The following is a 14,730-nucleotide window of genomic DNA, read 5'->3' as shown; positions in this document are numbered from 1 at the left end:
TGTCAGGGACCTTCTTCAGTAGCTCATGAGTTTTAACACTTTTTTAAAAACAAGACAAAAATCACCCAGGTCCCCTTTTAGTTTTCCTGCCCTGAATCCCGAGCTCTGTATGGTCAGCCCAGTTTTTTCTTCCCTTTTCCTTTCACACTCTGAACTACACACACACGACACCACCCACCTCCAATCAGAACAAGTATTTGGTAAATATAAAGAGCCAATAATTATGATGGAAGGTTGTCTGGGTGTTGTTTTCACTGTCCCCTGCAAGATGAAAGCAGCCCGCTTCTGGAATTCTGTCTCAGTCCCACCCGTTTCACACCCACACCAGCTTCACACGGCGTTGTTCTCTCCTCAGGGCCCTGGCATGGCAAGGAAGTTCTCCGCACCTGGTCAGCTGTGCGTCTCCATGACCTCAACCCTGGGTGGCTCCGCCCCCATCTCTGCAGCATCAGCTACCTCTCTAGGCCACTTCCCCAAGCCCATGTGCCCCCCACAGCAGTACGGTTTCCCAGCCCCCCCCTTTGGCACGCAGTGGAGCGGCACGGGCGGCCCAGCAACACAGCCACTTAGCCAGTTCCAACCTGTGGGAACTGCCTCCTTACAGAACTTCAACATCAGCAACTTGCAGAAGTCCATCAGCAACCCCCCAGGTTCCAACCTGAGGACCACTTAGACCTAGAGGCGTTAACGGAGTAGATTTGGGGACAGGAGGTGGAATGGTGAGGGGCAGGTGGGAGGGGGATGGGAAAGTAGCCTACATACTAACTACTAGCGCTGCGTTTAACTGGTTATTTCTTGCCAGACAGGAATGTGTTTAATACCGCTTAGAGCCCTCAGAGTGGAGAATCTCCCTCTGCTTTCACCATTTATTGGAGTGGGATGAGAAGGAAAGAAAGAGCAGGTTCCTTGTGTATGCTTTGTTATCTCTCCCCAACAGTGAGCGCTCGGAAAGAATCGTGTTGATCAGAAAGCTTCTCGAGAGCTCAGTGGAAAAGCAAAGCCCATCTGCGTTCTCAAGTAGTGGGGCTCTTAATCTTGGTACCCACCCCAAGTCCCTTATCCCCTCAAGAACATAAACCGCAAGACAAAAAAATTAAACTATTGGGCTCTCTCCTACCCTGTCCCCACCCCAGCCAATCTTTAGAACCCAGTGAAAACACCAGGGGACTGAGGTTTCAACCCTTTCTTACGATAGGTCATTAGTGCTTTAAGCAAATGATATTCGCAGCTTTGACTGCAGCATTAGCCATTAGGAAAAAAAAAATTAAGTTCCCTGCGGACATGTAACTTTGCCATCAGTTTTGATGTGGAAACACTGTGATATATAAATGTTGTTGGACAACAGTAGTTTAAAGAGTAAAATATGAAAGGTTTAAAAAGTTGAAAAAAGCTAGCTCTGTCCTTTACCTATTGAGACTTTACTTTCTCCTTTGTATTTGCATTGTATTAGATAAATAAATGTGAATGTAAAATTGTATAAATTACTGTACTTGAATACTTCTGTTCTCCCAGTATTGCTTGCTGGATGTCTTAGTGCCTTGGACTTCTATCGCTTCTGCCGTTAACACCAACTGCTCATCAGACCCCAGTCAGCACAGGGCACATGGAAGGGAACCTTGGGTCCATGTGACCCAGCAGTGGATTATGCAATAAGGAAATTGAAAGAGTATTTTTTTTCAAGTCATTTAACAATTTTGTCTAGAGCAGGTGTAAGATGAGCAGGTGAGAAGTTGACAGTAGTGGTTAAAAGCAGAAAACTCTGTTTCAGGACAGGTGAGGAGGGGTGTTGTCACAAAATCGGGCAATTTACAAGATTGAGCCTGGTGTGCAATAAGTGATGAAAGAAAAAGAAAGACTACAGGATGGGAGAACAGACTTGTTTTGAAGATAGGTGATGCTTGTCCAGTGGCTGCCATAAGCCTTACTTACCTGAGCTGGGCTTGAGCAGAGGAAACCTGGAAGAAATGGCTGAATATAAAGGGAAGGGCACGGGGGGCGCTAGTTTTTAAGCTGGGAAATGTGACAGTGAAATGTCACAGATGGAGAAAGTTGTTCTAAGAAAAATCATTTGGATTGCTTCCCTTTTGGTGCAAATGTACCGTGTATTTCTCAGCTTGGGGTACTGTAGTTTGTGGAAAGTGGACCCACATCTGAATTAAGCATTGTAGGAAAGAATGCTTATTCCTACCAACTTCCTATATAATGTCCAAATGGTTGCAGGATCATAATCTCTTGCGCCACCTTATTTCTAGAATTACAGCTGATATTCTCACGTTCTCTGTAAACAGATATTCCCCTGAAGTAATAATAACTGCAACCAACCAGTATTATTTAGTGCTGTGCCTAGTTGTAATGGGCAGTTCTGTTACTTTCAGAACTTTCAGGAGATACTGTCCTCTGCCTGAGTTTGGGATCTCTGTTCTCCCAGAAGGTGGGGAAAGAAGCCAGGACTCTTAATTTTGGGGTGCTTCTTGTCTTGACTCTTGAGCTGGGAAACTGACCTATTTCCAACCTCTTACCCACCTCAATGGCACATCCCAGGAATCCCCTTGACAGGAAGAGCCTGGATGGCTGTGCTGTCCTCCGTTGGTCATTTTCTTTGTTAAGTTAGCCGAGACCCCAAAGACGCAGATGAGAGCTGAAGGTTTTAGGAAGGTAGAAATGAAAAGGGCAGGCGTTCCAAGCTTTGCTTCGCAACTGTTTACTTACTTTTTCTCTGCTTATAATCCTCGGGAGATGACAAGAGTAAGGATAGAACAAGAAGCGCCAAGGAAGAGGGGAACGGACCCCTGGGCAAGGAGGCAGGGCTTTGCAGCAGAGGAAAGAGGAGCCAGAGTGCAGCACGTGACTATTTTGTTTCTTTGGTTTAATCATTTTGAGATCTCTTCACTCACACGTGGAAAGTAAGAACTGCTTTTATTTACTGTTGATTTTTTTCCCCCTCCTGTGGATGAAATAACTGAAGCCTAGAGGAATGAACCTAGTGCTACTGAACTGTTTAAATTATTTTTGTGTTAATAGTACACTTTGAGTATCTTTTTCCACATTAAAAAAATTCTTTCTGAATTATAAATGTTTTCCTTACATTATTTAACAATGTACACTGTTTTAAAAAAAAAAACTAAATTCAAACCTTGGGGATTCTCGGTAGCCGGTCAACCCGTGCGTTTGGGATAAACCCCCGGGGGGTCGCGCTTTCTGCTTCCGTTTGTTACCTTTGTAGATGAAACCATTGAAATAAACCAAACTTGCTTTTCTTGAGCTGTGGGGTTTCATTTTCAGCACATGCCTTTTTCATGATCTCATTAGCTCTGATTTGACTTGTGTGCAATTTATAACTGGATTCCTTTCTCCAGGACCTTTTTTTTTTAACAGCAGTTCTGACCTGAACTAAGATGCTGCAGACAGGCAAGATATATTTTCTGAAGACCATGGTAAGGATATCAAAATCAGAAGATGAATCTATGCCCAAAGCTGTGCAGCTCAGGTGAGGTGGAGGGAGGTCAGGGAAAGCCCCCTGCTCATCTTCCAGAGGCGTGGCGGTGGCCTAGGGGCACACCTTCCCACAGATGGGCCTGTGCTCCAACAACAAACTCAAGACTGGGTACAAGGCCCAGCCCAAAATGCCCTTAAAAAGTAAAACTGCACACTCATTAGTTGGGGGAAAGGATTATGAAACATCCAAACACTAAAAGAATTTATGTTAAGGTGGGTGATAATCGCACATCCGAAACAGCTAAACAGCTGCTTATGTCACGCAGATTTTTGTGGTTTTCCAGTACATATAAACGTTGTTTACACTATAGCCTGTTATGTCTGCAATAGCATTATATCTAAAACAATATATACCTTTTTTTTTAAGAATATATTTTTAAAGAATATTTATTTACTTGGCTGCACTGGGTCTTGGTTGTGGCATGCAGGATCTAGTTCCCTGGCCATGGATCGAACCCGGGACCCCTGCCTTGGGAGTGTGGAGTCTTAGCCACTGGACCACCAGGGAAGTCCCTGAAACAATATATACTTTAAAATGCTGTTGGGAAAATGCTCAACACCGGGTTGCCAAAAGCCTTCAATTTGTTTAAAAAAAAAAAATCTGCGAAGCGCGCGATAAAAAGAAAGAGGTATGCCTGTTACTTTGTTACAAAGTAGGATTTTATTTTGCTTTCTTAAAATGCCTTTTCTTTGGTCTTAGATTTTATTTCCTTATTAGGAAAAAATGGAGGTAGTTTCACAATGAGCCTATAAATGACAGATTGTTGTAGATGAGTGGCAGCGAAAGGGGTCAGAGGTCACACAGAGTGAGATACCGCAGGCCGCTGTCGAGGCTGGTGCACGGGGAAGGTGGCCGCTGTGATTCCTAGAATTTCTACCTTTATTAACATAAAAGCTTAGGAATAAATAGTGAAGAGCCAAAGAAAAGGTGTTTGTTTGTTTGTTTAATCTCCGCAGGGCTTCCCAACCTGCCCAGCTTGATCTGCGTCAGGTTCGTTCCAATAGTGAAATCCTCTGGCGAAGTTGAGCATGAAGCAAGGTAAATCCCTGGAGGTAAAGCTCATTCCCTAGGAATGATGAGTCATTTCATGACCAAGAAGCAGTTTTTGAAAGTCCCTTTGTGACAGAATCCAGTGAGGTGACCTGAGCCTTGGTCAAGATGGATCCAATTTCCTTTTCTTCGTGTCCTGGTTCTTCCCATGTGAATCACAGTCTCCTATGGAAGAGAAAATTTTTCACATACAGCTGCCATGATTTAAAAATAAGGAGTAAACTGACTGACAGCTAATAACTTTTGAATCGTATTAGTTAACTGTCCTACTTTAAAGGCCAAGAATGAAAATTGTTATGAGGGGGACAGGTCCCTCTATTAACGCTGGACCAAGCTGCAGTAGAGATCATGACAGGCCTGCTTTTAACAGGAAAGCTCTTAATGCAGCCATGCTTCAATGTCCCACTACTATCAGCTAGAAAGAGCTGCACCTCAAGTCAGGACCCCAAGGAAGACTTGAGACTCTCAATCCAGTTACACTGCATTTTCTTAGACTGCTCCTGCTCTGGCATGAGTCCCCTCTGACTTCTTAAAATGGAATGTCATTCTTTCTTTAAGATTCATAGGATTATACCCAGGTTCTCCCTTCCATTTCTGCTCCTAAAACACTTTGCTACCTGTTATGTGTTGGTTAAGGTGGTAAGTTTGAAGGTGCCAGGGTCCAGATTTTGCCTGTGGATTCTGGTGGCAAAGGCTCTGTGGGGTCCTGTTCCAGGTCTCCATCTCGTTCTTCAGGACAGAGGTGGCAGGGGCCTGTGGTGGTTCTGGTTTAGACAAGGGCTTGACCACATCGTCCCCTGCATCTAGAGCCATGTCCCACATTTCAAGACTGTCTGCAAGGACAGAGGTCACAATCAAATGCAGCATCAACAAACGAGGTGCTGGAAAAAATAACAGGTCGTGAGAAATGCTGTATCATGAGAGCTCTATATGATGGCGTTGGGAATTTCTCTTTCCCCGACCCGTGAAAGTACACCAAAGCCTCTCTCGGGTCAGGACAGGAGAGGAGCTGCCTATGTGCTATCAGTCAGCACTTTCTATAAAACCAGTGGAAATGAAGATATTTATGACTCTTTTGACATGTATTTGTGACGACGGAAAGTATACAGCACAGTAACTTACAGACACTTGATAGGTATTTACTGATTAGGACTGAAGTCATTCCTTTAGCCCTCCTGACCTGGAAGCACGTCTATCTGGGTGAGCGGCTCTGAAGCAGCAGTTCCGGCAGGTGGCACTGGTGGCAGCGCTGCTGCAGAGAAAAAAGGACAAAACCACGTAACCAAGCTGGGCCGGGGGCGGCCTTGGAAGTGCGTGCAAAGCCGCCTGGGGTTACACTCGTCGGCACGGCCGGCCAGCAGTAGAACTCGGGACCCTGCATCCTGGTCCTACCTACAGATCTATATAAAATAGGACTGACGATACTATAGTCTTTCTTCTCATCAAACTGCGGAAAAAACCTGAAAAGCTTGTTTCTCCTTTAGCAGCAGAAACGGAAGAGTTATTATAAGCCGTCTTGTCCAGTTTTTACTATTTGAAGCTATAACCCTTGTTCAAACAAACAAAATCTTAAGCAGAAATGAATATGTAAAACCAAGATGATGACTGTGTGATTCGGGGTGGGGGAAGTCCTGGAGATGACGCCTCCTCCACCTCTGACCCCCAGAGCTTCCGCAATGGTTTGGAAGGTAAAGACCTAGAGTAATAATTCTTATTAAGAACATACCCAGCACAGTAAGTTTTTTGGGTTTTTTTCCCCTACATTAACCTCAGCCTGCCAGTGCTGAGGGGAATTATAAAGAACTAAACATGAAGCAAGTCCTCTGAACCTTCTTCATAATTTTTAGGGAGAAGCTGGGCAAAAATCCACTTGGTCTTTCTTTGTTTCTAGTCTCTGAGAAAGACTCCAAAAAAATCTGCATCTACTACTCCCACTGAACCTGGACTCTGAAATAAATGAAAGTTCACGGATAAAGAATTGCCAAAAACCCATTCTCTTCGAACCCAACTTTGCTTTATGTTCAGAGACAGCTCAGCGGCTTCCCTGCTGGCGCAGTGGTTAAGAATCCACCTGCCACTGGAGGGGACACGGGTTCAAGCCCTGGTCTGGGAAGATCCCACATGCCGCGGAGCAGGTAAGCCCGTGCGCCACAACTACTGAGCCTGCGCTCTAGAGCCCGCCAGCCACAACTACTGAAGCCCACGCACCTAGAGCCCGTGATCCACAACAAGAGAAGCCACTGCAATGAGCCCGCACACTGCAACGAAGAGTAGCTCCCACTCGCCATAACTAGAGAAAGCCCACGTGCAGCAACAAAGACCCAATGCAAACAAAAATTAAATAAATAAATTTATTTAAAAAAAAAAAAAAAAAAAAGCCCAGAAAGGCTTTCTCATGTACACGTGGCCAAAGTAACTGAGGCCAAAAAAAGCTCTGTCCCCTGAGACATCTAGTTTCAGGTTATATCAGGGCCCGTCTCCTTCCCCCAAAAGACCAGTGTCTTCCTTTAGTCACGGGGAAACGCAAGGCAGGATGTGACGATTTGAGCCCTTGGCCGCCTCTGTGCTGTGCGCGGACCCGACCTGCTGCAGAGGTGGGGAGCAGAGTCGCCCCCAGAGCCCGCGCTCCGTCCTCTCACCAGGACCCTGCTTCTCGGCAGGTGGGCCAGACGGGGGTTCCTGCTGCTGTTTCTCCATCTGCTCCCGGAACCGCTGCTGCAGCTGTCTCTGCCGGAGCTTCCGCTGGTACGTGGCATCGCTCTCTGTGGCAGCAGAGGTCGGGCTTCTGCATCAGGAGAGCAACAGGGAGGTGAGTTCCTGAGTTAACTGGTGAGCAGCAACACACAGTTCCCAAGGGAGCACACAGGCCAGCCAGTGTGCTGGCTCTGAAGTGAAGGCAGGAGTGGGTGGGTGGGGGGAGACACCTGGGAAGGAGCAGGGGCGGGGAGGGCACGCGGCCCACACTCGGAGCTGCTGTCCTCGTCCCCGGCATCACAACGTGGTGGCTTGGTCTGCAAGGGGACGTCACCTCCTGTGGTTTGGGGGGTCCCAGAGCCAGGTTCTGTCGGCAGCTGCTATATCTGGCTTGTTCCACAGATGGTTCAAAGTCTTGTCTCTTTGCTTTAGTTAAGTCCACTTCAAGAGGCAGCTAATGAGGGAAAAAAGGGGAGAAAACTTCTTCCAACTGCTCTTCCCCTTCCTCAAGGAGCTAGATACCTGAAAAATGGCATTTCACAATCCTCTATCCATCATTCCTTCTAGGTCCTAAGAAGCTGGGACAAGGGATCCATAAGTTCAAGTCATTTTAATTATATGAGGAATAAAACAATTTCATTTTCCACCTATGCCATTCTGTATTAATGAAGTTTTGATAAGAAGGAATCATACTTCAGTTTTTATTTAGGGTAAATGCTCTGTAAAATCTAATTTGAATCTTTTCTTGGCAACCGGATCTGATGCTCTCTACTTTTTTTTTTTAATGGAAATGATCACACATCATCACACTACAGAAACCCAGAGATTTTTCAGTTGGGAGAACTTCTCTCTCAATTAATAATATGATGCTGATAGAATAAAGGAGTATGAGGGATTGAGAGGACTACATTTTGCATAAAGATAACCTGAAAATGAAAATTATACTGTGAAATTTCGTACTGATATTGAGAAGTAAATAAGTTAAACCCTGGTGGCCTAGTGGTTAGGATTCTGGGCTTTCATTGCTGTGGCCAGGTTCATTCAATCCCTGGCCAGGGAACTGAGATCATCCTGCAAGCCACATGGCACTGCCGGAAAAAAAAGAAACAAAAAAAAGAGAAATGGGTTTATGCTACGACATGGATGAACCTTGAGGACATTCTGCTCAGTGAAACAGGCCAGTCACAAAAGGACAGACATGAGATGACTCCACTGACACGAGGCCCTTAGAGTAGCCAGACCAAAGAGACAAAGTAGATGGTGCCCAGGGCTGTGTGGAGAGGGGTGCTGGCATCATGTTTAATGGGTCTAGAGTTTCAGTTAGAAGAGAAAAGAGCTACAGAGATGGATGGTGGTGATGAGTATCCCACATTCTGAATGTATTTAGTACCCCTGAACTGTACCCTTACAATGTCTAAGACGGTACATTGTGTTATGTATGTTTTACCACAATAAAAGAAACTGGGGGAAAAAATGAGCGCTGAAAAAATTTTAAAAGACTGACGATGCTAAGTGCTATTGAATGTATAGAATAATTGGAACTCATACACTGCCAGGTGGGAGTGGGAGTTTGTACAACCGTACTGGAAACTGGAAGAATCTACTAAAACTAGGCATATGCCCAGCCCTCTGAGCTGACCCAGTAGTTCCCAAGGTAAATGGGTGAGTATGTGCACCAAGAGGCGCACAGGAACGCTAACAGCAGCCCTGTATGCAAAACAACCAAAGGCTATGAAAACCTCAAATGTCTATCAAGTCAGGGTGGGAAAGTCAACTATGGTAGACTCATGCAACAGAGAAGATACCGCAGTGAAAATGCTACTACATGCAACAAGAATGAATCTCACACACATGTGGAATGAAAGCCAGACACAAAACAGTTCGTACTATTTGATCCCAAAAAGTACAGAACAGTCAAAACTAACCTATGTCGTCAAAAGTGGTTTTCCTCGGTAATGATGAGAAGGGGAGGGGTTGGCAGCAACTGCAAGGGACACACAATTGAGACATTCTGGGACATGGGGATGCTCCACCGTGACTCAGAGGCTGGTTATGTGGGTGTGTCTGGTCTTAGAACTCATCAAGCTGAACATTTACGATGTGTGCATTGTCTGCACGTCTGTATGTACTTTTTAACACTTCAGTCACTTTTTATAAAGCATAAACTGTACAATCTCATTATATAAAGTTCAAAAACAGGAATAAATCTGAGACTAGAAGTCAGAATAAAAAAGTCAGGACAGTAGTTACTTTTGAAAAGATAAAATCAAGGTAGTGAATGGGAGGGGGCAAAATGGAGTCCTGGAGTGCTGATAATATTCTGTTTCCCTGTCTGGGATGTAAATAGCTGTGTTCATTTCTAGAAATCAGGCTGTGCCATTACGATGTATGCAGTTTTCTATATATATAGGTTGCACTTTGTTTAAAAAATTCATTAAAAGAAAAAAGTGACAAAGAAATGGAGAGTGACGTCAGCACACAGCAGACCAGAAGCTCCAAGTCTCTCTCACAGAGATACCAAGCTGACAGCAGTACACAGACCAGATACCTCTGTAAGAACCCCAGTGGCCAGGTGAGAGGCTACAGCACTCAGGCCAACATAAAACCAAGACAAGATTCCAGCAAAGGAGGGAGCAAAGTTCACGGCATTCTGCATGCCTGCCTGCCCATGGCCATGCCCCTGCCCCTGTCTGGCATAGAGCAGTACAAACAGAGGAAACCTCCCACACTGGGGCTCTTCCCTCTGGATGGAAACGAAAGAGTGGACTGTGCATCTGAAGTTCCGGGGGCTTGTCTGGAGGCTGCCCAAGGCACTGGTTTCTGTCTCACCTGACGAAATGCTGACAGAATCAGGAGCAGAGTTTGAAAGTCACTAAAAACAAGAGGTGAGCGCCACAGCACATAAGAGCTGCAGTTCTGCAGTCAGATGCCAGAAGGAGGAGGAGACTGTAAAAGACTTGAGAGGTCCTAGAACCTCCAGCCGGGCTGACTGTCACAGATCTTCCCCTGCACAAAGCCAGTACAGAAAGACTGGGAGAGGTGGTTGTTTTTTCAAATGCCCAGATCTCAGCAAAAGATCACATATAAAGAAACAGGGAGACATGGCCCAGTCAAAGGAACAAAATGAAACTAAAAAAACTGACCCTGAAGAAATGAAGAGCTATAAGCTGCCTGACAAAGAAACTAAAATAACTCAAGGATGCTCAGTGAACTAGGAGATCACAGATAGACAACTCAATGAAATCAGGAAAATGATGATGTATATACAAAATGAGATATCAACAAAGAAAAATGACAACAAAGAAGCAAGCAAATTCTGGAGCTGAAAAATTCACTAGAGGCATTCTACAAGCAGATGTGATCAGGCAGAAGAAAGAATCAGCCAACTTGAAGACAGGTCATTTGAAATCATCTATTCAGAGAAGCAAAAAGAAGAATGAAGAAAAATGAGAGCTTAAAGGACTTATAAGGGCACTATCATGCTACATATTTTAAAAGTCTTAGGAGAAGAGAGATTACTGGTGAAAAACTTCCAAAATCTGAGGAAAGAAAAGATGTCTAAATTCAAGAAGCTCAAAGAACTACATCTAGGATGAGCCCAAAGAGAACAAGGCATATTATAATCAAAATGTCAAAAGTCAAAGACGGTACAACAATGAACTATCAGAAAGAGAAATTAAGAAAACAATCCTACTTACAATTGCATCAAAAAGAATAAAACACCTAGGAATAATTTAACCAAAGAGATGAAAGACCTGTACTCAGAAAACTAGAAGACACTGATAAAGAGGTGGATACAAATAAATGGAAAGATATTCCATACTCATGAATTGCAAGAATCAATATTATAAAAATGTCCATACCCGAAGCAATCTACAAATTCAGTGCAATCCATATGAAAATTCCAAAGGCATTTTTCACACAAATAGAACAAACAATCCTAAAATTTGTATGGAACCACAAAAGACCCTGAATAACCAAAGCAATCCCGAGAAAGAAGAACAAAGCTGGAGGCATCACACCTCCTGATTTCAAACTACCTTACAAAGCTCTAGTAATTAACAGAATGGTATCGGCACAAAAACAGACATAGATCAATGGAACAGAATAGAGAGCCCAGAAATAAACCCATGCATACATGGTCAATTAATTTATGACAAAGGAGCCAAAAATATACAATGGGGAAATGACAGTCTATTCAACAAAACTGTAAGAAACTGGAGAGTAGGGACTTCCCTGGTGGCACAGTGGTTAAGAATGCACCTGCCAATGCAGGGGACACGGGTTCGAGCCCTGGTCCAGGAAGATCCCACCTGCCGCAGAGCAACTAAGCCCATGCGCCACAACTACTGAGCCTGCGCTCTAGAGCCTGCGGGCCACAACTACTGAAGCCCATGTGCCTAGAGGCCCTGCTCCGCAACAAGAGAAGCCACCACAATGAGAAGCCTGCGCACTTCAACGAAGAGTAGCCCCCGCTCGCCGCAACTAGAGAAAGCCTGTGTGCAGCAACGGAGACCCAATGCAGCCAAAAATAAATAAATAAATAAATTTATTTAAACAAAAACAAAAGAACTGGACAGTCACATGCAAAAGAATTAAAATGGACCACTTACACCATATACAAAAATTAATGTTGGATTAAAGACCTGAAACCATAAAACTCCTAGAAGAAAACACAGGCAGTAAGCTCCTTGACATTGGCCTTGATGGTAATTTTTTTGTATTTGACACCAAAAAGCGAAGACAACAAAAGCAAAAATAAACAAGTGGGACTATATCAAACTAAATAGCTTCTGACAGCAAAGGAAACCATTAAAGTGAAAAGGCAACCTACTGAATGGGAGAAAAAGTTTGCAAATGATATAACTGATAAAGCATTAACATTTAAAACATATAAAGAACTCATACAACTCAAAAGCAAAACCAAAACAAAACAATCCAATTAAAAAATGGGCAGAAGATCTGAATAGATATTCTTTCAAAGAAGACATACAGATGCCCAACAGGTACATAAAAGATACTCAACATCACTCACCATCAGGGAAATGAAAATCAAAACCACAATAAGATAGCACCTCACACCTGTCAGAATGGCTATTATCAAAAAGACAAGAGACAACAAGTGTTGGTGAGAATGTGGAGAAAAGGGAACCCTTGTGCACTGCCGGTGGGACTGTATGAGAAAAACTATGGAAAACAGTTTCCTGAATAAACTGAAAATAGAACTACCATATAATGCAGCAGTGTCACTTCTGGGTATTTATCCAAAGAAAAGAAAAACAGTAACCCAGAAAGATATGCTCCCCCATTTTCACTGCACCATTATTTATAACAACCAAGACACTGAAGCAACCTAAATGTCCACTGATAAAGAATGTAGTAACGGAACATTATTCAGGCATAAAGAAGAAAATCTTGCCACCTGCAACAACATGGATGGATCTTGAGGACAATTTGCTAAGTGAAATAATTCAGACAGAAAAATAAATACCATATGATCTCACTTCTATGTGGAATCTAAACAAACAAAAACTGAGCTCATAGATAAAGAGAATAGACTGGTGGTTGCCAGGGGTGGGGGGTGGACAAAATGGGTGAAGGGTCTCAAAAGGTACAAATGTCCTGTTATAAAATAAATAAGCTCTGGGGATGTAATGTACAGCATAGTGACTATAGTCAATAACACTGCACTGTATATTTGAATGTTGCTAAAAGAATAGATCTTAACAGTTCTCATCATAAGAAAAAAAACTTCACCTATGTGTGGTGATGGATGTTAACTAGACTTATTGTGGTGATCATCTTGCAATATATAAAAATACTGGGGCTTCCCTGGTGGTGCAGTGGTTGAGAATCTGCCTGCCAATGCAGGGGACACGGGTTCGAGCCCTGGTCCGGGAAGATCCCACATGCCACGGAGCAACTACGCCCGTGAGCCACAACTACTGAGCCTGCGCGTCTGGAGCCCGTGCTCCGCAACAAGAGAGGCCGCGATAGTGAGAGGCCCGCGCACCGCGATGAAGAGTGGCCCCCGCTTGCTGCAACTAGAGAAAGCCCTCGCACAGAAACTAAGACCCAACACAGCCAAAAATAAATAAATAAATAAATAAATAAATTTTAAAAAAAAAAATACTGAATCATTATGTTGTACAACTGAAACTAATATACAGGCATACCTTGAAGATATTGCAGGTTTGGTTCCAGACCTCCACAATAAAGCAAATATAGAAATAAAGCGAGTCACACAATTTTTTTGGTTTCTTAGTGCATATAACAGTTGTGTTTACACTATACTCTAGTATGTTAAGTGCACAACAGCATTATGTCAAAAAAAAAGCAATGTACATACCTTAATCAAAAAATAATTTATTGCTAAAAAATGCCAACCATCACCTGACAATGCAGTTGCCACAAACCTTCAATTTGTAAAAAATGCAATTATCTGTGAAGTGCAATGAAATGAAGCACTATAAAACAAGGTACGCCTGTAATGTTGTATGTCAATTATATCTCAATTTTTAAATAAAAGTCGAAGACAGAGAAATCTTGAAGACAGCAAGAGAAAAGCAAATCATCACATACTGGAGTGCCTGCCTAAGATTATCAGATTTCTCAGCAGAACTCTTACAGGCCAAAATGGAGTGGGATGATATATTCAAAGTCCTGAAAGGAAAAACTTAGCGAAGAATAGTGTATCCAGCAAAAGTATCCTTCAAAAATGGAGAAACTAAGATTTTTTTCAAATAAACAAAAGCAGAGGGAGTTCATTACCACTAGACTTGCTCTACAACAAATGCTAAAGGGAGTCCTTCGAACTGAAACAAAAGGATGCCAGGCAGCAACATGACAATAAAAAGTCCTCCAGTAAAGGTAAATACATGGACAAAAGCAGTAACCTGTATCACTATGATTTTGGTACATGGAATTTAAATGAAAAAAACCATTAAACTTATATAATGAATACAGATATTAAATGTAAAAACCATTAAAACTTTTATAACTATAAATCTATGTTAGTGGACATACAATAATATGAAGATGTAATCTGTAACATCGATAACATAAAGTGGGGTTGTAAAGGACTAGAGTTTTTGTATGCAATTCAAGTTATCAGTTTAAAATAGAATGTTATAACTTTAAAATGTTTTATATAATTGCGATGGTAGCCACGAAGAAAATATCTATAGGATATACACAAAAGTAAACAAGAAGGGAATCAAATCATGTTACTACCAAAAAATCAACACAACACAAAGGACAGCAGTAAGAGAGGAAAGAAGGGACAAAAAAAAAAAGCTAAGCTACAGGACATACAGAAAACGATTAACAAAATGACAATACTAAGCCTTTCCCTATCAATAATAAATGTAAATGGATCAAACTCCCCAACCAAAAGCCAGAGATTGGCTGGATGGATTCAAAAAACAAGATACAACTACATACTTCCTACATTAGACTCACTTCAGATCTAAAGACATACACAGGCTGAA

At 42.8% G+C, this 14,730-nt stretch overlaps 2 protein-coding genes across 30 annotated transcripts in view; one reads left to right on the top strand and one right to left on the bottom strand.

Annotated features, from left to right (window-relative positions):
- Window positions 1-3,261, top strand: part of WNK1 (WNK lysine deficient protein kinase 1) — a 134,918-nt gene extending 131,657 nt beyond the window's left edge. For all 16 annotated transcript variants that reach the window (XM_059935058.1, XM_059935057.1, XM_059935056.1 and 13 more), the window contains one exon: window positions 356-3,261. In XM_059935058.1, coding sequence (XP_059791041.1) covers window positions 356-673 — 318 coding nt within the window. In that variant the 3' untranslated portion in view covers window positions 674-3,261. The remainder of the gene's footprint in view (window positions 1-355) is intronic.
- Window positions 3,262-4,137: 876 nt separating this feature from the next.
- Window positions 4,138-14,730, bottom strand: part of RAD52 (RAD52 homolog, DNA repair protein) — a 76,351-nt gene continuing 65,758 nt past the window's right edge. For 11 of the 14 annotated variants that reach the window (XM_059935048.1, XM_059935041.1, XM_059935046.1 and 8 more), the window contains 5 exons: window positions 7,471-7,694; window positions 7,186-7,331; window positions 5,727-5,798; window positions 5,164-5,427; window positions 4,138-4,711 (listed from right to left, as the gene is read on the bottom strand). In XM_059935048.1, coding sequence (XP_059791031.1) covers window positions 4,650-4,711; window positions 5,164-5,427; window positions 5,727-5,798; window positions 7,186-7,331; window positions 7,471-7,694 — 768 coding nt within the window. In that variant the 3' untranslated portion in view covers window positions 4,138-4,649. Of the gene's footprint in view, window positions 4,712-5,163; window positions 5,428-5,668; window positions 5,799-7,185; window positions 7,332-7,470; window positions 7,695-14,730 lie in introns of those variants that run through there. The other 3 variants (XM_059935051.1, XM_059935054.1, XM_059935053.1) reach the window with 3 other exon arrangements.

The sequence above is a fragment of the Balaenoptera ricei genome, chromosome 10 (assembly GCF_028023285.1).
Source record: "Balaenoptera ricei isolate mBalRic1 chromosome 10, mBalRic1.hap2, whole genome shotgun sequence".
Lineage (NCBI taxonomy): Eukaryota > Metazoa > Chordata > Mammalia > Artiodactyla > Balaenopteridae > Balaenoptera > Balaenoptera ricei.
The sequence above is the reverse complement of the archived record's forward strand: the minus strand, read 5'-3'. Positions and strand labels throughout refer to the sequence as shown.